Raw genomic sequence first — 21,622 nt, 5'->3', positions numbered from 1 at the left:
AATAGTCTGTCCATGCAGCTCTTTCTATTAATGTTGATAAATGTGTTTTTTTTAGAAATTTTTTGTTTTAAAAAATTCATTATTAGAAACTAATACATGTGAAAAATTCAAGCAGTACAGAAATGTAAAAGATAAAGGTACAAGTCACTCTGTGTGATTGCTATGAGGAAAAAGAAGTTTTCTCATTCCACTGGGGCTGCCCAGCCTGGAAAATATGAATATGGGACTGCCAGCAGCCATCCTCCCCACAGCAAGAAGTGAAGTCACCTCCGAATGAAGCCAAGCACTGAGAAGCAGACTGAGAGATGGGAGAAAGAAGGCCTGGGGAACTGTGTTCTGCTTTTTGGTCCCTTGAGACCCTAGTTTCAGCAGCTCATCCTCTGACTGTGAGAGCCACTTCAGTGTCCTTCCTGTTAAACGAGGTGATAAACAGCCTTTCTGCCTTCACTTTTAATTGAACAAGTCAGGACTAATAAAACCGGGCCAGCTGTTTTTTGGAATCAAATTATACTGTTTGTGCTATAATCCTATTCCAATGATCAATTAATTTTTCCAACAACCTCCTCGAAATGAGGTCTATTTGGCATGAAATGGGCTCGGTAAACCACTAAGGCCCCCTAAATAATCACTTTTTCTTCATGGTCACAAATCCTCCTGGGAATAGGCATCAAGTTCTCCAGGGTATAGTGTCTGGAATACATATTTTTTTTCCTTTTATGAAACTCAAGACAGCAAGTAGTCATATTTATTCAACCTTATGTCATCTCCTCCAACATTTTCTCAAAGATCCATAAGAAAATCTAAATCTATGGATTTGGGGGTCATAATCTAAAGCACTTTCAGTACACTGGGATATAACTCTTCTGGGTCTGAAGATTTTTAACCCATTTAAGGCAATTTCGTGCTTTCTACCGCTGTACCCGTCTTAGTCTTAATTTCCTCTTACTGCTATTTTCCTTATTCTTTCAAGGTTGAGAATCACTTTCTTTGATAGACAAAATGCAAGCAAAACAGACATTGGGTATTCTTGTTTCCTTTCAGTTGTCTGATCACATCATATCATATGGTCCCAGGCAATGGGATTCTCTCTCCCTTTTTCTTCTAGCTCTTAATATTGAGCATTGAAAATACTCCCTCCTCTGATAAAAAATAAACCCCCATTTTGTTATTAAACCTCGGTGTATTATGTGCTGTAGACTTCCTGAATCTCCTCTTTCACATCTGTGGCCTCTTTTTATACTTTCTTTTGTTATGTGTTCCTCCTACTCTAAACTCCTGCCCTTTAACATCCTAATTTCATTGGGTATTGGCTTCCTTGAACGCATCTCTTGTTTCTTCCTCATCCAGATCATTGGAGTTTGTAGGTCAAAATCTGGTTCTAAGCACCTCCTACTCCTCTGAAACCATATCCCTTTTTATAGTCTCTACTATGCCCTGGTGGTCCAGTAGTTGGTGCTCTCACCACAGTGGCCTGGGCCTGGGTTTGCTTCCCAGTCAGGGAACACCACCACCCGTCTGTTGGTTGTCATAATGTGGCAGCTGCGTATTACTATGATGCTGAAAGCTATGCCACTGGGATTTCAAATATCAGCAGAGGGGGCTGGCCCGGTGGCGTAGTGGTTAAGTGCGCGTGCTCCGCTTTGGTTGCCCAAGGGTTCGCAGGTTTGGATCCCAGGTGCGCACTGATGCACCGCTAGTCAAGCCATGCTGTGCCGGTGTCCCATATAAAGTAGAGGAAGATTAACCAGGGCCAATCTTCCTCGGCAAAAAGAGGAGGATTGGCATCGGATACTAGCTCAGTGCTGGTCTTCCTCACACACACACACACAAAAATACCAGCAGAGTCACCCATGGTGGGCAGGTTTCAGCAGAGTTTTCAGACTAAGAGAGACTAAGAAGAAGAACCTGGCCATCCATTTCTGAAAAAACTGGCCACGAAAACCCTATGAATAGCAGTAGAGCATTGCCTGACCCACCTGGAATGTGAGAGGATGGAGCAAAACGACCAGGCAGGGTGCCACTCTGCTGAACACAGGGTCACTAGGAGTCACAATCGACTCCATGGCACTAACAACAACACAACCATGAAGTCATATGAATATTTAAAATATGATCTATTTTTTTCAATTTAAAAAGTAATTCCTATTTATAAGAGAAAGTTTAAAGCATAAAGAAAGCACATTATGGCAGAGACTGCTGGCTGCCCTGTACCCCCTTCTCTATTGCTTGCCCCGCAACTCCAGACCACCTCCACCCTGGGTAAACCAGTGAACTTCTCTGCTATCTGGGAGCCAACCCATGCCTTCTCCGACGAGGTCCAAACCTCTTTCATATTTGCCGTTTTTTGTTTTGTTTTGTTTTTTGTGAGGAAGATCAGCCCTGAGCTAACATCCATGCCAATCCTCCTCTTTTTGCTGAGGAAGACTGGCCCTGGGCTAACATCTGTGCCCATCTTCCTCCACTTTATATGGGATGCCACCACAGCGTGGCCTGACAAGCGGTGCATCGGTGCGCACCCAGGATCCAAACCTGGGCCCCCAGCAGCCGAGCATGTGCACTTAACTGCTACAACACGGGGCCGGCCCGGTACATATATAGTTTTATCAAGCTTTCTTTATTTTTATTGTGGTAACATTGGTTTATAACATTGTGTAAATTTCAGGTTTACATCATTATACTTCTATTTCTGCATAGATTACATCATGTTCACCACCCAAAGACTAATTGCAATCCATCACAAATACACATGTTCCTAATCATCCCTTTTGCCCTCCTCCCTCCTTCCTTCCCCTCTGGTAACCACCAATCCAATCTTTGTATCTATGTATTTGTTTGTTGTTGTTTTTATCTTCTACTTATGAGTGAGGTCATACGGTATTTCACCTTCTCCCTCTGACTTATTTCGCTTAGCATAATACAATGTCCATCCATGTTGTCACAAATGGCTAGATTTCATCGTTTCTTATGGCTGAGTAGTATTCCGTTGTGTATATATACCACATCATCTTTATCCATTCGTCCCTTGATGGGCATTTAGTTTGCTTCCAAGTCTTGAATAATGCTGCAATGAACACAGGGCTGCATGTATCTTTATGCATTCGTGTTTTCATGTTCTTTGGATAAATACCCAGCAATGGAATAGCTGGCTCATATGGTAGTTCTATCCTTAATTTTTTGAGGACTCTCTATACTGTTTTCCATAGTGGCTGCACAAAGTTTGCACTCCCACCAGCAGTGTATGAGAGTTCCCTTCTCTCCACATCCTCTCCAACACATGTTGTTTCCTGTCTTGTTAATTATAGCCATTCTCATTGTAGTTTTGATTTGAATTTCCCTGATAGTTAATGATGTTGAACATCTTTTCATGTGCCTGTTGGCCACCTGTATATCTTCTTTGGAGAAATGTCTATTCAGGTCTTTTGCTTGTTTTTTAATTGGGTTGTTAAGTTTTTTTGTTGTTGATAAATTTGTCCTTCTTAAGTACTCTTCACCAGCCCTAGGTACCATCTAAAGTTTCCTTATATGTTATAGCTACACTTATATCATAGTTACTTCTTTTGTTTTGTTTTGTTTTTGCTGAGGAAGAGTCTCCCTGAAGTAACATCTGTTGCTAATCTTCCTCTTTTTTTGCTTGAGGAAGATCCCTGCTGGGAACCCAACCCAGGCCAGGGAAACAAAGGATGCCAAACTTAACCAACAGGCCACGGAGCCACTTGGCTGGCCCCTATCATAGTCAACCCTATGTGGAAGTGTGTATTCAGAGCTGAGATGCAATAAATCGATAACCAACACGAGGATTTATGCTCAGTCTTTAGGATTTATGTACTTTAGAACTCACGAGACTGAAGAGATCTGTAGACAGCCTATAAACCAACCTAAGAATTTCAGTTTTTATAATGGGAAGTACCCTGATCAGCTATATATGACCTTTGCAAATATAGGCAATTCAGAAGGCCATAAAGTGAAAGTCCTCCATACCATTCATTCACCAGAAATAAACACTGTTTTAACAATTTGGTGTCCTTCCTCCCAGACTGCCAGCAAATAAACAAATACATGATTAACACAAAATGGATACCACGCGACTCTTTTTCAACTTTTTTTTACTTACTATATCAAGGAAACAATGTATCTTTCTGAGCCAATACGTACAATTTTCCTATTTAAAAAAATGTTACAATACGGCCAGATTTGGGGGTGATAGCCTTCTCTGAAACCGCCCTTGATGAGGAAGTATTTGGAATTAACCTCCCCGCTCCCTCCTCCCTCCCCAGCTCCCCGCGGACTCGAGGCTCCAAGCGCTCAAGCGTCGTTTTTCACACACAAGGTTCGCTTATTTCACTCGCACACGTCGAGTCTTCGGCGTCTCATCCGGTTCCTCCACAACTGGCAACCCGCCCCAGGGCTGGAAGATGGGTCTCAGACTCCTCCGGGAGACTCACGAAGTGCCGTGCAGGGTCCAAGGGCTTACCAACTCCAAGCCCTCCCCTGACATTTCTCCAAGCCACCTGCCAGCGACCTCTCCTCTCCCCCAGCCGCCCGGACCCTCGCGGTTACCGACACCCCTAGCACTGCCGGCCCCGCCTCAGCAGGCACCAGCGCCGCCCCGCCCCTGACTCCACCCACCTCGCCGGGCTCCGCCTACTCGAAACACGCGGTCCTCCTGGTCCCGGGCTCCGCCCACTGGGAACTCACGCCGCTCACCCACCCCAGATCCGCCCACTTCGCCCTGGCTCCACCCTTCCGGAACCTGCGCAGCGCGTCCCGCCCAGGCTCCGCCCTCCGGAATTTGCACCGCCCGCCAGGGCCTCGCGCGCGGGGAAATGCGCCGCTCGCCCTGCCCCGGCCCCGCCTACCCCGGGAACTGCAGCAGCGGCCCCCCCCCCCCGGCTCCGCCCACTCCGCACCGAGAACCCGCGCGGGCTGCTGTACGCTGGCTCCTCCCCGAGGCCGGCCAGGGGGCTGTTCCAGTCGGTCTGCCTCTAGCGGGTGCCCCGACCCAAGCTAGCCCGCCATGGAGGGGGGTGTCTCCGCTGCTGCAGCCGCCCACTACCAGCCGGCCAGCCCCCCGCGGGACGCCTGTGTCTACAACAGCTGCTACTGGTGAGGGGGCACGGACGCAGCCCCCGCATCTCCCGGGCTCCCTCGGCCGCGCTGTCGCAGCCGGGCCCCGCCTCTTCCCGGCCCCTCCCCGGGGGCGCTCGGGGCCTCGACTGGCTGGTTTGCGGTTTGAGGGGAGGAGGGAGCGGGAATTGCAGCTCTCGCGTCTTGAGTAGAGCGTGGGCATTTGGATTGGGGGGCGGATTCGCCAGGCGTGGTAGGGTCGGTGGTGCATTACTTCTGCCTGGCGCTTTTGTCTGGGACGTTTCTCAGCAGATCTCAGCGCTTGGGGGCCAGGAAGGGGAGTTGGAGGCCGAGGGTGGAGCGCGGAGAGCCTTCGGAAATTAACTCTGTTGCAGCCTGTGTGGTTTCACATTGATGTGAAGGTCATATTAATTTTGAAAAAGAATGGGGGCACGGAGATTTTGCAGTAACTTTGCCAAGGTCACCCAGCTAGGAGCAGCCAGGAATCCAGTTCGGGACCTCTTGTACCAGAAACCGTGTTAACCACTATGCTGTCATTATGATAAAGTTTACACTTAGACATCACTTGCTGTATGCCAAGCACTGTTCTGAGTGGTTTGTGTAAACTAATTCATTTGAACCACAGGAGCCCCTAGGAGGTAGGACTACTGTTATCTACCTTTTAAAGATGAGAACACTGAAGCACAGAGGGGTGCAAGTAATTTGCCTACGGACATAGCTAGTGAGTGAAGGAATGGGGATTTACATGCAGAGTTTGGCTTTGGGGTCCACACACTGTACCCTTGGTTTAGGCTACCTCTGTGGCAGAGGCACCCCTCCTGCCTTGGTCCTTTTTGCTCCCACACCTACCCTTCTCTTGCCTGAGTATGACTTCTTCCCCAATTTCCAGTCCCTGCACAAGAAACCTTAGGGGCATCTAAAACTACTTTTCCCTCCTTCAGCTGGTCACCAAACCAGTGCCTCCAAGAGCTTAATATTTGTTCAGCTCTGACTGCATGTAAGGAAAGGCCTAGTGCCAAGTGCTTCCATGCGTGCCTGGGAGATAGGTTCTGTGACTATCATTATCCTCATTTTACTGATGAAATGACTGAACCACAGAGTGGCCTGTTGTTTGCCCAAGATCACACATCTAGCAAGTGGTGGTGCCGAAACCAGAACCTCTGCAATGCTTGAGTCCATGGTTCTGCCCTGCCTCTCACCTAAATCCTATTAGCTCGTGTCCCTAATGTCCATGCATTGTTTTATTCATTCATTCAATAAATGTTTATTAGGCACTTGGAGCGTGTGATGCATGATTCTAGGCACTAGGGATACAGCCGTGAACAACCAGACAGATTCCCTGGTAAGATCTCATGGTTCTTAGGTTTTGCAAACAAAAACAGGTAAGCCATATTTGGGTGGTGTTAAGTGCTATGAGAAAAATAAACCAAGGTGAGGGATGGTGACTCATGCTAATTCATACAGTCATAGACAGAATGAATGGGCAGGGCTGTGTTCTAGTGAAACTACAGTATTAGGATATTTAAGGAAGACATAGTTGATAAGGTGATGTTTGAACAGAGAGCTGAAGAGGAAGAGGGTGGGAGCTTTGTGGATATTGGAGGAAGATCATTCCAGGTGGGAGAAGCAGCAGGTGCAAAGGCTCTGAGAAGGAAGCGTGCCGTGAGTATTCTAGGAACACCAAGGAGGCTGGCACAGTTGGAGTGGAGCGATTTGGTGGAAGAATGGTTGGACATGAATGTCTCTTACATCATCTCCTTTTCGTTCCTTCAGCCATAGGCCAGGCACTCCTCAGCTGTCGGGCCTGTTCCAGTCCTTCCTAACAGGCCTCCCTGCCTAGCTTGCCCTTATCCCGTCAGGTCTTTAACTTTAGCTGGCTTCACACTGCTCAAAGCCGTCCTAAATTTGAATGTGGTAGAGAATCACCTGGCAGCTTGTAAAACATGTAGCTCTTAGAGTCCCACCCCCAGAAAGTCTGGATGTGGGAGCAGCACAGTGGAGGGGTCTGAATCTAGTCTGTTATCACATTTCAAGGAGTACAGACATAGACAATAAAGTTTATCACCTGAGCATGGCAGGCCCTCCAAGATCTGGTCACCATCTGTTCCTCCAGCCTCATTTTGAACCTGCCTTTGCTGCTCTACCCCAGGGTTTCTCAACCTTGGCTCTGTTGACCTTTGGAGCGTGTTAATTCTCTGTTGTGGGGGGCTCTTCTGTGTATTGTAGGATGTGTAGCAGCATCCCTGTCCTCTAGACACTAGAGGCCCATAGCACTCTCTCCCAATTTATGACAACCAAAAATGTCTCCAGACATTGCCAAATGTCACCTGGGCAGCAAAGTCACCTCTGATTGAGAACCAGTGCTCTGCCCTGTCTGAACACATCAGATAGGTACACCTTACTGTGTTTGCTCTTGTGGGTTCTTCTAACTTGAAATAAATGCCTCCTCTCTGCTTCTGTTAGCTTCTGTCAAATGCTGCTTATCTTTGAAAGACGCCCAGCTTAAGGACAATAGTGGTAGCTAGTATTTGTGTCACACTGTGTGGTTTGCAGAGCACTCTGATTCTGTTGTAATTGTTTTGTATTTTTCAAACGTTTGTTGAGCACCTCCTGTGTGCCAGGGATCCTCCCCTTCTGCATACTTCTCTGACCTCAGCCCATCGCCCTTGCAGAATCTCAGCTCTAATGCTGCTTTGTTAGCCTTTCTGCTACCAATATAATCAACTGACAGGTTGAGACATTATCATCATCACCCCCCGACTTTTTTTTTTTTCCACCAGTTAAATGGGTACCAGAACTGACACCAAATCCGGGAACAGTGACTCCCAACATTTCCAAGTTTAAGGTCCTCTTTTTTATTACTATCAAAAGTTTCATGAGATCCTCCTACATGATATTAATTGTACTCTTGAAAAAAATTGATGATAAAAAGCGCTACAAGTTCAGTAACTCTTATGTTTAAACTTGTTTTTTCTTCTGTGTAACATTCACACATATTTGAAAAATAATAGGCAAAGTATGTCCAAGTCACATGTGTATTCAGCCTACCAGTAGTGCTGGTTCATATGGATTCTCGAACTCTTTACATTAACTCTGTGCCCATCCCTGGGATGGGGGAAGGGGAACAAACAAGAAGAAACTATTGACCTATGCCTCTTCCATCTTCCTGTATCCCTCAAAATTAATGACTCTCTCCTCTGTGCTTTCTCCATGCATCTTTTATGGCCTTCTATGATGCTTGCTTATTTATGGATCTGCGTGTCTCCTCTCACCGTCTGTGAGCTCTAATTTATCATTGTATCCTTCAAGCACTTAGCACCATGCTTTGTACATCATAGGCTCTTGAAGGTTTGTGGTCAACTCTCCAAAACATCTGTACTCTGCACAGACAAATTGTCTTCGCAAAACTTGGTCTTAGAACATCCAGATTGAAAAAATTTTAGCTACTACATGTTATGAAACAGTAAGTTTTTGTTACTCCATACTACATATCCCATGGAAGTAGTAGCAATCTCCTGTTGTTACTGCTACCACCCCTTTTTCTGTAGGGTTTCTTAGGTATTTTAGAGAAAAACAAAATCATAGAAAAATACAGATGCTCAACTTTGGTACTTTAAGTCTAGTCATATGGAGCCTTGAGACAGCAGACAAGGGCAAGACTTGTGAATTGAAAGTGTGTATTCTATAGAATGGTGATAGTCCTCAATGCCATTCATGCCTTGCTTCATTTTTGGGTAGCATGGCATAGAGGGCTGGAAATTAGGCTTTGACAGATTGAATCGTGTGTGTGAGCAGAGTGTTGGTGTAGCTGATTTTGAGCAAAGATGCTGTGTGGCTCATTAGAAAAGGACAGGCGCCCAGAGGCTGAACTGTGAATACTGCCAGCAGTGACTGTGCTTGCCCGTGTGGGGGTGTGGCTGTGGCTACCAGCGTGGCTTGGTTCGATGCACTGGGCATCGCTTTACTTAGGCAGGTTCTGACCACTGCTTCAAATAGCTAAAGGCCTGTCATATAGAAGAGACATATCTCTGCGGCAGAGATGTAGGAAGATGGATTTCAGTTCAATATGAGAAAGAACTTTCCAAAAGTCAGGACCTTCTCCTTACCAGAGGGATTTGGGGAATCCCACTCCCAGGGGCTCCCTCGAGAAGAATTCCCGGATATATCACGTAACTGCCCCGATCCTTTCCAGCCCTCCTACCCAAAACACGCATCCTGCCCCAATCCTAAGGGGAGCAGGGGACCAATGTTAACTAGGATTTGTTGAGTGTTTATAATATGATGTGATTATGCTCATTTTACAAGTGAGAAAAGCAGACCCTCAGAGAGGTAAAGATGTTTAAAACTTCTTACTTTGTGAGTGGCTGAGTTGGAATTCCAGCTGTGTCTCAAGTCCCTGGACCCAAACCTTGTAGAATATTGACATAGCATTTTGTCAGTTGTAAAATGCCTCCATACGCAAGCACTGCTGGGGGAGATGATGAGCTGTGTTTGGAGAGGTGTCCACACACAGTATAGGTAGAGTAACACCTTGTGGGGGATATTTCAGAGGAGGTTCAAACATTAGCCAATTTTTAGATAAGATGGTATTTGAGGTCTCTTCCAATTTTTTTATGACATTATCTGTCTTTTGTTCAAATTTGAAAGAACGTTCTGTAATATTGATTAAACAATTATTTTATTTTAGTGAAGAAAATATTTGGAAACTCTGTGAATACATCAAAAACCATGACCAGTATCCTTTAGAAGAGTGTTACGCTGTCTTCATATCTAATGAGAGGAAGATGGTAAGTTGGCGAGTGAGTGCAGAAAGAAAACAAGAGATTTAAGATGATATTAGAAGCTAAATATAGCATGGGTTTAGTACTGTTCTAAAATGTGCTTTATAAAATACAGCAACATTGTTAAGTTTGTTTTTGAATGAGATTTTTTTTTTTCCTTAGAGGGCAGAGTTGAGTTAGAAGAGTTTAGTCCCTTACTTGTAGATAAGGAAATAAGTGATGGTATGTTTACACAGATTGAGTCTCTTTTCTTTACATATTAAATCAGAATTTTTTTAATTGCTTAGATTAGAGCCACATATCTTAGGTTTGACGTAAAGATTTCTTTGTCTCTGGAGTTTAAATAGAACTACAGTAAACCTATATGAAGTCTTAAAAAAGTAAGCCCTGCATATTTTGTAAAGCACTTTTGCAAACATCATCTCATTTGATCCTAATGGAAACCTTGTGAACTAGACAAGGTTCAGACAACTGTCTCCGTTTTATAGATGAGGAAGTAGAGACTCAGGGAGGTGCCATGAATAATTAAGCGGGAAAGCAAGACTTGAACCTTCCAGGCCTTCTGATTCCTAGTTCAGGTCTCTTTCTACTCTCCAAAGAACATCATATAATTAATTTTTGCTCTTTCATTGTTAAAGACACTTGGAAGGGTTTCGATTTCTTGTTCTTCGTTCGTTCTTTCACCCGGATTGTTGGTTGCTTAGAAATATTTTATTTTTAATTTATGTATTGCTTTAAAGAATGTAGTGGTGGTTTAACTGAAGTTGTGGCTTATGAAATTTATTGTATTTCGTAGATACCTATCTGGAAACAACAGGCAAGACCTGGAGATGGGCCTGTGATCTGGGTAAGATGGTCAATACCGAGAGCCTCTGATGTGTTAGTACTTGTAATCCCTGAGTGGTCTTTATGTTTTGGTAAAGCAGAAATGATAGGGCAGTAGAGAAAGGCTATGACAGTTATTAATAAAATGACGTCTTGAGAATAGATGTTATTTGGCCTAAGGTAGAAGCACTTATAGGCATGTTTTCTTTTAATTTTGAAATTATTTATAGGAATTATTTTAAATGGCTGATGTGGCAGATATATTAATGATCTTTTAGACTTTTATGCACTTAGCACTAGAAGGAGCATTAGCAATATCCAGTCCAGCTGCACATTAGAATTCTCTGGAGACTATGTTAAAAATACTGGTTTCTGATTTGGTTGATTTAGAGAAGGGTTCAGGAATTAGTGTTCTTAGCAAACTCCCAAGTGAACATGACTGGAATTTGAAAAACACAGATCTGCTCCAACTCCTTCATTTTTCAGGTAGAGAAACAAGCCCAGAAAGACAGAGTGAGTAGCTCAAGGTCATCTAGCCGATCAGTGGCAGGACTGGCTCTCAGGCCTGGGTCCTTTCTAATACACATCTGTGTCACCTTAAGCTGGCCCCCTGAAGAACAGAATTGTTTATGCTAATAAACATGAAGATAAAGTAAAAGAAAAACTCCATTCATGATAATGTAACAAACATCTAGTTTCTGATAGTTATTTAAAATATGATATCATTTGAATTGGCTTCATGCATTTATTTAACATATATTTATTGAGTGCCTATTATATGTTGGGCACAAAATAGACTCAAATCTCTGGCCTCATGGAGCTCACATTCCTGCCTCCTTTACTAGCAGGTGATCTGCTGCTCTAAAGTTAAAGCCCAAATCCAGCAGTCTTGGGTTAGGAGCGAGGTCTCAGAGTCAGGCAGACTGGGGTTAAGTCCCAGTCCCCATTGGGCTGTGTGAACTGGGTGTGTTTTACCCTCTTTCTTCAGTGTCCTCCTCTAGTCCATGGGGTTGTGAGGCTTAATGAGAGAATGATTTGAAGCATTACCCTGGCATCTGGTACGGTGTCTGGTAACAGTGCTTGAGAAGCATTAGCTATTATTGTTAGCAACACTACAGAACCCCTGTTGTAGACTGTCTGTCTGCCCTAGAAGTCATCTGCATTGCTGCCACTCAGCTGATTTTGAGTCATGGTCTTGCTTCCCATCTTAGGGAAACTCTTAGGGAAAGGATGTGTGGTCATGTCCCCCTTAAGCAACATCTCATGGCAGCTCAGGGTGGGGAATCCTGTTGCAGGCAGTCTCCCCACACCCTCTGGCAAATTTATCTGTGCCTCACTGCTGTCCTGTTGTAGAAAATGGGTAGACCTCTCGGAGTGTGTAGAGACACCAAACCCCAAGGAGCAGATCACCTTCTAGGTGGGCATCCCTTCCCCTAGCCCCGCTGGTCTTTTCCTGACAATTGGGCAAGCACTGTACCCTGACTCGGAGAGTGAGGCTAGGCTTAAATCTGCATTCCTTGGCTCCTCATCTGTGCCATGAAGGCGATTCCAAGTCAAGGCCTGCTTTCCCTCTCAAGTTCATCAGCCATCTGGTATGTAGGAATATGGACCTGAACTAACTAGAAGGTGGTGGATATTCACTGTTTATGCCTTTTCACAAGTTGTATCTTCTTTCTGGAAAGCTCTCCCCTCAGGCAGGATTAAGCCACGGCAGCCCTTCCTCAGTGAAACTCTCCTTGGCATTTGGGCCTGCATTCCCTCTGTTTCTTGGTTGGCTTTTGAAAAGACTGCACTTTTATACAGATAATCTCATTAATTCTCCCAGTAACACTCTGAGGTAGACGCTGCGGTTATCTCCGTTTTATGAAAGAGGAAGCTGAGGCTGCTAGGTGGAGGGGCTGAGGTTTGAACCAGGCGGTCTGCCTTCAGGATGCCCTTACCTGCATGGTCTCCACCTCCCTTGGTCTGTCTCATCATCACGCTGTCTGGCAACAATTCCCACTTCTCTGGGAATTCCTTCGGGGTCAGGACTTCTCTTTCTCATCTTTGTATCTGTGTTTCAACAGCACAGTTTCCCACAAACAATAGAGAGTATGTTCTTCAAAAAAACTGTAATATGAGGTAGAAGATGTCAAGAGAGAAAGAGATTTTGGATAAGGCAGGGACTGCTTCTGGCCGGGGGTGGGAGAAATGAAAAATGGACTCATAGGGGCGAAAGCCTCTGAGCCGGAGCTTGAGTGATGGATATGGGGAGGGAGGTGGAGAAGGTTGCTGCTGGTGGAGGGGAGTAACATCAACAAACCCAGGGGAAGGGAATTGTGGACTGTTATAGGGAGAGCAGCTCCTAGTTTATTTATCTGGAAAGTAGGATGCATTAAGAGAAGTATAGGGAATAAGCATCCATTTCTGATGCTATTTCTGCTTTATTAAGATAGAATTGGAGCCAAAGGAAGCACTTCAGGCTCTAATGGTACCACATCGCCAGTCTCAATTAATTATCTTCCCCACCTCATGGTGTCAAATGAAATAACATTTGAGAAAGTGCTTTGTAAGCTCTGAAATACTAGAAATGGAAGATGGTGTTACTAATGTCGTGCTAATGTGATTGAACTTTTATCTCGCAGTGCTGTTCTCTGTGAGAGCGTTTTTCTTCTGAGGAACTCAAAGCACCGGACTGCCCTCATGCCCCTTGATAACCTCCTTGACATCCCTCCCAGCGGTGCCCAGTGTCTGGGAGTGAGAGTGAGAATTCACATACACGCTGTGGCCGAGCTGGGCTGTGCGCAAGCTGTGCAGGAGAAGCTCTCTTTATCCTTCTCCCTTAGCGGTTACACATTAGGGCTTGGCTGACGTTAAAAAAGAAAACCAACATTTTTCTTTCTTTTAATTACAAATGTAGTATAAAACAAGAAATTGAAGTCCTTCTTCCCATCTCCAGGCTAACCTCAAGCAGTCCCCTTTGTTAATAGTTTGGAAGATATCCTTGCAAACTTTTCCTCTGTATTCATATGCATGCATATGTACTTCTGAATGCACATGTGCATCTTTATATACACATAGCTTTTTAAAAATAATGTACATATGCTGCAATTGCTTTTTCCATCCAGCTATATAACATGGACCTTTTTCTGTTTTCCACATAAATTTATCTAATTCTTTTTAGCAGCTGCATAGTATTCTGTCATATGCCTGCATTGTCGTTTATTTTTTTTTTTTTAAAGATTTTATTTATTCATTTTTTCCCCCCAAAGCCCCAGTAGATAGTTGTATGTTGTAGGTTCACATCCTTCTAGTTGCCGTACGCGGGACCCGGCCCCGGGCTGGACGGAGAAGTGGTGCCTTGGGGCGCGCCCGGGATCCGAACCCGGGCCGCCAGCATCAGAGCGCGCGCACTTAACCGCTAAGCCACGGAGCCGGCCCTGCATTGTTGTTTATTAACCATTCCCTTCTTGGTGGGTTTTTGGTTGTTTCTGAGTTTTCACTATTATAAACAGTGCTGCAGAGATTTTCTTTGTATATATACCTTTACATGCGAATGGCCATTTTCTGTAGGATGGATTCCTAGAGGTTAAATTGCTGGGTCAAAGGGTAACATTTAATGTATATGAACATTTCCACTTTTTATTTAACTATTCCCTGTCACTAGACATTTGATCTGATTTCAGGGTTTTGTGTTATTTTATTTTGGTATCATAAAGAGGGCTGTATTAGTCTTGTATCCCTTTTTGATGATATAAATGCATTATTACTGTAATGTTGGAATTCACCATCATAAAGTAACTTGGTTAACTTCAGCAACTTGTACTTCTAGGATTACCATGTTGTCTTGCTTCATGTTTCAAGTGGAGGACAGAGCTTCATTTATGACCTTGACACTGTCCTGCCCTTTCCCTGTCCCTTTGACATTTATGTGGAAGACGCCTTTAAGTCTGACGAGGACATCCACCCACAGTTTAGGAGGTGAGGAAATTCAGGGTGGAGTTTCCTGCTTTCTGAAGTTAAACCTTGACAAGTATACAGAGTTTATTTGTTTCTGCATTTGTTTTGTAAAGATCACTTGTCTTGGCATCACCATTGAGTTGATAATTGAGAATGATGTGCTACACAGGTGATTCAAAATGTTTTAAAGTTGTAGAGGTTGTCTATTGTATGAAATGTTGGCAGTCTTTTAAAAATGTGTGTGATGAGATTCCATACATTTTCTTAAAGCCATTTTGGGGATTTCTCTCATCCTCTTATTTTTGGGTGTGTGGGTGGTGTGGAGTGGGGGAGCTGAATGCCTTATGACGCCAAAATTTCGAGGCCTGTGATGGCAGCATCTGAAAATTATGCCCTTTGCCCCTGATATACAATTGAGTAAATAAAAGCAACCAGATATGTTTCTGTGCCTTGTAGTTTTGGATTTCAGCTGATCATTTCTCATGGCTTCTTTAACAGGTAATAAAGCTGGATGTATATATTTGTGTATTACTAATAGTACAAAAATGCCTGCATAGTTTTGTGCATGTGATAGAAAATGAATCTATATAAAAATTGAGATAGAATTTCAACTGTGATACCTCCCTGATAGAAATGAATGTTGATTTATCTGCAGGAAATTTAGAGTGATCCGTGCAGATTCATATTTGAAGAACTTTGCTTCTGACCGATCTCACATGAAAGATTCCAGTGGGAACTGGAGAGAACCGCCTCCATCCTATCCCTGCATTGAAACTGGAGGTGAGCCAAAGATGCCTTCTCAGGGGGTTTCCGATCTGCAGATCAGCATTTTCTCTTAACCAAGGACAAAAGTTGCATTATTCTTTGGGGAAAACTCCCTGAGTGGTAAGGAGGTAAGAGGGAATATAGTTCTGTGTATTTATTAGATTCAGATATTGAGGCACAGAGAGCAGGACTAGAGGCATAAGAACCCATGGGCATGGAGAGGTGTTAAGGAGCAGAACCATGACACCTGCCAGAGTATTGGTTGTACCTACTGTTGGGACACTGGACTTCAGGAGATTTGTGTGTTTGTGTCATTTAACAGTGGGACTAGGAGCACCTTGCCATGTAGGATTTCATGTGGTGAAAGAAATCCCAGCGCCTCCTTGTGAGGTGTGAAATGCCATTTCACTGGCACTGTAATAAAATCTGCATTAGAAGGAGGTGCGAGCCAGCAGGTTTTTTTGTACCACTCATCTCAGTTATGTGCTTTTAGGCATCAATCCAATTAATAATTTCTTGAGATTTAAGTTGACAAAGGATTCTTCACCCTATTACTATTGTTTGGCATTCACACGAGTTGGAAACATTATTTATGATTGTAAGTAATGCACAGCATTGGCATTTATTGGTGAGATCATCCCATCACATAGAGACAATACTGTCTTTGTGAAAATGCTCTGTAAGCTGTGCAATGTGCCAGAAAAATAGGGGAGTAATATTAGTTCAGCAAGGAGGAAAGTAAAAAATATATTCGGTGTATTCGAAGGAAGTGAACACTAAAAGAGGATGCAAACTCTGATTTTTGAGGCTCTCCATGAAAAGCTTTCATAATTTTTAAAATTTATATTGGAATTGCTTTTTGGTCCACCGGCCTGCTTCCCAGCCTCAGCATTAGCATTGTGATAGCCCCTAGGCCAGGAGAGTGCTTCATAGGTCTTAACTTTTAGTCTTGGACAACCAGCTATACAGGGCGTGGTCTGGGACAATGTGCCTTTGGCAACTCCCTATTTGTTTTTTGGACATGAGTGCTAACACAGGGCCTAGCACATAGTAGGCATTCAGTAAACACCACCGTGTCAGCCCTGATCCCGTTTGAGTCATCCCTTTGGGTTTTGATGACTACAACCCAGTAGGTGCTGTTTTGTGCCAGGCTTTGTGCCAGCCCCTTTACAGAACCGTTTAATTTTCACCACAACTCAGTGAGGCAAGCTTTACTTTCCACATTTGATAGACATGTAAACTGATGTGCTTGAAGGTTAAGCCCTTTGCTGAAGGTGCACTGCTAGAAAGTGGCAGGTCTGGTAGCACGCTGTGCTTGAGGAGGGATTTTTTATGAAGGGAGGCAGTGTCTTTTTTTGGCCACATATGTAATTAGTTCATCAGGGGCCTCCTGAACTTGAGATTGAAACTGAAAGGAGTCTGCCCTGAGTGTGGGGTAAACGTATTGGTTTCTCATGTAATAATTTAACCATATTATAGTGTTCTCTCATGTGGTAAATTCATTACTTCAAGCCTTGTATTTATCGAAGGAATCCATTCGAAGTTAGGATAAATGGGGATTACTTTTAGCTAATAACTAGTGTTCTATTGAGAAAAGGAACGTTAAAGAAAGAAAAAAATGGTTCAAGAAAGCATCAAACTTTAAATTAATGCATGTTTTAGATGTTTTAATAGCAACTTTACTCAGTGCCCTGCATTTAGTTATGGGATTGACTCTTATGACTTAAAATTTAGTACATTTGATGTGTTGTGCATTATGATTAAGCCTGTATACTTAATAGTTCTGGTGGCCATGTGTCTGCAGGACCACTGTTTTCAATTCAGCATTTAATGTATTTTAAAGAAGGGAACTCTTTTTTTTCCCTAATAAGAAGGAAGCTGAGATTGACAATCTTACAGCCTTGACCTAAAGACTCACTTCCAGCATCAGCTACGGATGGCTGTTTTTAAGTACATTTTCCAAGTCTTGGGCTGAATTACAGAGTACACCAAATTTGTCCCCTTCTCTTTCTGAGCCCTTTGCTGCCTCTTACTCACATATACCTCTCATCTTCTTGTTGTCGAATGTATTATAGTAACATTGGCTAATTTGAGCCCAGCTCGAGCACCAGTGTTATGTAAAGGGGAATGTTATAGTGCCTCATCGGGAGGTTATAGGCAAATGCTTATTTGTTATACACTGATCTTCTAACAGTTTTTAAATTTTTATTTTATTTTTATGCATTGATCTTTTTAAGTAATGAATGCCTGCAGATAGTAATCATTTTTTATTTAATTATATTTAAAAATCCTGGAAAACAAATACTGTTGTATTTCAGAAGTTGAGGTTTCCTTAGCAATTTGTTAAAAATTTTAGCCCACTTACTTCCTGACTTATGTGGAGTCTGGCATCTACCCAGGTAAGCAAGAACTTCCACCCATCTTTCCTTGGTGGTGCCTGTCTTTCCTTTATTTCTGGTTACTTGGTCATTCTGCATCCCTAGCTCTCTGATGCCTTCAACAAAACTTCTTGTTTTGCTGATTTAGTTGTTTTTTGTTTAAGTGTGGTAGCAACTGTTTCTAGTTTTCTATATCCTAAGTGCCTACCTTTATTTTTGAAAGATATTTTTGTTGGGTAATGAATGCTAGTTTTATGTGTTTTTTTTTTCAGTTCTTTAAAGAGGTCTCTCTTTTATTTTCTGCTTGCGTCGGTTCCCATCAAGGAGCATACTATTGTCCTTGTATTTGTTTTTCTGAATGTACTGTGTCTTTTTTTACCCTCTGGCTGCTTTTTAAGGTTTTTGTCTTTATCACTAGTTGTCAGCAATTTGATTATGATGGACTGTAGTGTAGTTTTCTTTAGGCTTGTTCCACTTCAGGTTTGTTAAAATTCTTGGATTGGTGGGTTTATAATTTTCATCATATTTGGAAACATTGGCCATTATTTCTTCAAATATTTTTTCTGACTCACCTCCTTTTTTATTCTTGTCCCTCAGCTACACATATGTTGGATGGCTTGATATTATTCCCATAGGTCAACGGTGTTCTATTCGTATTTTTCAGACTTTTTCTATATGTGCTTCATTTTGAATAATTCTTTTATTTTGTCTGTCAGTTCATTGATCTTTTCTTCTACATTAACTAATTTGCTGTTAATCCCATCCAGTGCATTTTTTTCATTTTACGTATTTTATTTTTCATCTCTAGGAGTTCCATTTGGGGCTTATTTTCTATCTTCCATTCTCTCCGTCATGCTCATGTTTTACTCTACCCTTTTGAACATACGAAGCATACAGTTTGTATAATAGCTGGTCCTTGTCTGTTAGTTCCATTATCTCTGTGATTTCAGTCTGTTTCTGTTGATTGATTTTTATCCTGATTTTGGGTCATGTTTTCCTGTTTGGTTTTTTTGGTGTAATTGGTAATATTTGGTTGGATGCTGGACTTTGTGAATTTTACGTTGTCGGTTTCTGGATCTTGAGGTGCTTTTTACAAACAGTGTTGGATTTTGTTCCAGCATGCAGTTCAATTACTTGAGTCACTGGGATCCTTTTGGGTTTTTTTTTCTTAGTGCAGGTTCAGAGCAGCCTCTCATCCAGGATTAATTCAGCCCCACTCCTCTGGGGTGACCCTTTTGAGGACTCAACCAAACGCCCGTGTGTCAGGAATTCTCTCCACCCTGGCTGGTGGGGACTGTGGGAATTGTTAGACCAGCTGCTTCCTGGTGCTTCTTTCCCTGGCCTTATGAGAAGGGTACTTAGCCAAAGACTTGGGTGTGCATGTGCACGTGTGTGGAGTGGGTCCCCTCTACAGATCTCTGGAACTCTCTCTGCGCAGCTCCCTCCTCTGATACTCTGCCCCCCAGATCTAACTGCCTGGGCCCTCCTGGACTTGGATCTCTGTTTTCTCACCTCGGAGACGCTGCCCAGCTGTTTGTGTTCCCCCTCTGTGCTGTGGTCTGGAAACGGCCCCCGGGCTGCAAGCTGGAGTGATCCCAGGGCTCCCTTGCTTGTTTCTGCTTCCTTGGGAATCACGGTTGGGTGCTGCCCATTGTCCAGTGTCTAGAACAGTTGCTTCGTATATTTTGTCCAGTTTTCTGGTAGATTATGGTGGAAGTGCTCTTCTCATAACACTTCTTTGGTGGGCAGAAGCAGAAATCTGTACACACCTAAAAAATTGTTTTAGTATGGAAAATTTAAATCATATACAAAACTAGACACAATAGTATATGAAACTTTCAATAGTTATCAGCTCATGGCCAGTTGATTCATTTATATCCCATCCACTTTCCCCCTTCTTGTATTACTTTGATAGCAAAGCAAATCCCAGATATTATGTCCTTTCAACTCTAAATATTTCAGTATGAATCTCTAAAATACAAGGATTTCTTTTTTAAAAATGATGACAACAAAACTATTATCTAAAAATTAACAAAAATTCTTTAAAATAATTTTTTATCCATCTAATCAGTGTTCAAATTAACAGTTATCTCATAAAGTCATAATCTTTTTTCATCCAGTTTGTTTATTTGAATGAGGGTCCAAATAAAATCCGCATATTGTGCTTGGTTGGTATGCCTCTTAAGAGTCTTTTTTTAATGTGTAGATTCCTTGTCCAACTCTTTGTTTTTTTCTTGTAATTTATTTGTTGAAGAAACTGAGTATAGGAGAAATAGTCTGAATTTTGCTGATTTTATCTCTTTTGTATGCTCTGAACTTCCTGTCAATTAGCAGTTGAATTCAGTAAATTGGCAGTTTGATTATTCATGCATTTTTTTCCCTTAACTTTTTATTTTGAAATAATTTTAGCATCTAGAAAATTTGCTAAAACAGTACGGAGAGTTCCTATACACCCTTTACTCAGATTTCCCTAATCTTAAATGTCACATGACCATTGTGTAATTATCGAAACCAAGAAAATCATACAATAGATACAAAAATATTGACATAATACTGTTGATGGAATATTATTAACTTATAGACCTTAATGAAATTTTGCAAATTTTCTCACTAATTTCTTTTTTCTGGGCCAGGATCTAACCCAGAATATTACATGTAGTTGTCACGTCTCCTCGGTCTCTTTCAATCTGTGACAATTCATTTTTCTTTTTTTCTTTTACAACTTTTACACTTTTGAAGAGTACTGCTCAGTTATTTTGTAGAGTGTCCCTCAGTTTGGGTTTGTGTCGATGTTTTGTCGGGATTAGATTGAAGTTATGCCTTTGAGACAAGAAATACCACAGAGGTGATATTGAACTCTTATCCATTTGAATAATTTTCTTTACTTTTGGTCTTCTGGGTCTTTTTATTGCTGTTAAACCAAAATTCTGCTTTCAGTGAACATTTCTTTCATGTATTTTTTTAGATTCCAAAATGAACCTGAATGATTTTATCAGCATGGATCCTGAGGTAGGGTGGGGAGCTGTCTATTCGCTGTCTGAGTTTGTACATCGGTTTGGCAGTCAGAACTACTGACCTTGACATCTGGACGTAGAAGCGTGGAGAAATTCTAGGACATGAACAATCCATCCCTTCATTCGGGGCAGCAAACATTGTGGTGCGTTTGGCTTCGAATTATGTTTTCCTCTTTTAATTCAATTGAGTTGAAAAATGGGTGAACAAAAAAATAAAACTTTTTTTTTTGATATGTCAGGTTGAAACTTGATGTAGTGTATATTTGCTAAGATATTCCTACAGCTCATTTGTTCAAACATGTGATGACTTATATCAGTAATTGCTTTTGTTATGATAGATGTGTGGACTTTGTTCTGGATGTTTCGTTCTCTCCAGCTGTACTGTAAGCTCCTTGAGAACGGGGCTGTGCTCACTGTTCTTTGAATCTCCAATGCCTGTAAAAGGGGCGCATATGATATTTGCTAGTGATTATGCTGCTGTCTGAAGAGGGCTGATATTGTGAGCTGAATCAGCAATAAGTATTAGTCTTTTTGGACTGTTATGTTCTTAAAAAAGTTTGCAGCCCTGTCAGACTTGAGTGTTATTTAGCCTATTTGTATATGTTTTTAAATAAAATTGATGTAAAATTAATTTTGTTTTGAAGATTCTGTGTGACTCTTGATGATCTGAGACAGGGAACCATTGCTCTGAAATACATTTATCAATTTTCCTTCTTGAAGATGTTTTGGAAATTTGGCTTTAATCATATAATTCCAAATAAAAGATGTTTGGCATTAAATCAGCATGTAACACTAGCTCTCATTCATGTCTTCATGATTCTAACTGTAAAAATGA

General features: G+C 42.3%; 1 protein-coding gene across 1 annotated transcript; it reads left to right on the top strand.

Annotated features, from left to right (window-relative positions):
- The first annotated feature begins 4,925 nt into the window (after positions 1-4,925).
- NTAQ1 (N-terminal glutamine amidase 1) lies at positions 4,926-21,418 on the top strand. Its single transcript, XM_004431094.3, has 6 exons — positions 4,926-5,103; positions 9,773-9,872; positions 10,663-10,713; positions 14,503-14,651; positions 15,286-15,410; positions 20,739-21,418. Exons 1-6 carry the CDS (start codon positions 5,015-5,017, stop codon positions 20,846-20,848), a joined length of 624 nt encoding a protein of 207 aa, XP_004431151.1. The 5' UTR covers positions 4,926-5,014; the 3' UTR covers positions 20,849-21,418.
- Positions 21,419-21,622: the final 204 nt, after the last annotated feature.

The sequence above is a fragment of the Ceratotherium simum genome, chromosome 23, assembly GCF_057802395.1.
Source record: "Ceratotherium simum simum isolate JZ-2026a chromosome 23, ASM5780239v1, whole genome shotgun sequence".
NCBI classification, from domain to species: domain Eukaryota; kingdom Metazoa; phylum Chordata; class Mammalia; order Perissodactyla; family Rhinocerotidae; genus Ceratotherium; species Ceratotherium simum.
The sequence above is the reverse complement of the archived record's forward strand: the minus strand, read 5'-3'. Positions and strand labels throughout refer to the sequence as shown.

Excerpts from the sequence above, each read along its gene's own strand:
- NTAQ1 (XM_004431094.3), top strand. The coding sequence starts at position 5,015 with ATGGAGGGGGGTGTCTCCGCTGCTGCAGCCGCCCACTACCAGCCGGCC. Across the intron at positions 5,104-9,772 it reads GTCTACAACAGCTGCTACTG|TGAAGAAAATATTTGGAAAC; the intron begins GTGAGGGGGCAC and ends ATTTTATTTTAG. Across the intron at positions 10,714-14,502 it reads GAGATGGGCCTGTGATCTGG|GATTACCATGTTGTCTTGCT; the intron begins GTAAGATGGTCA and ends TTGTACTTCTAG.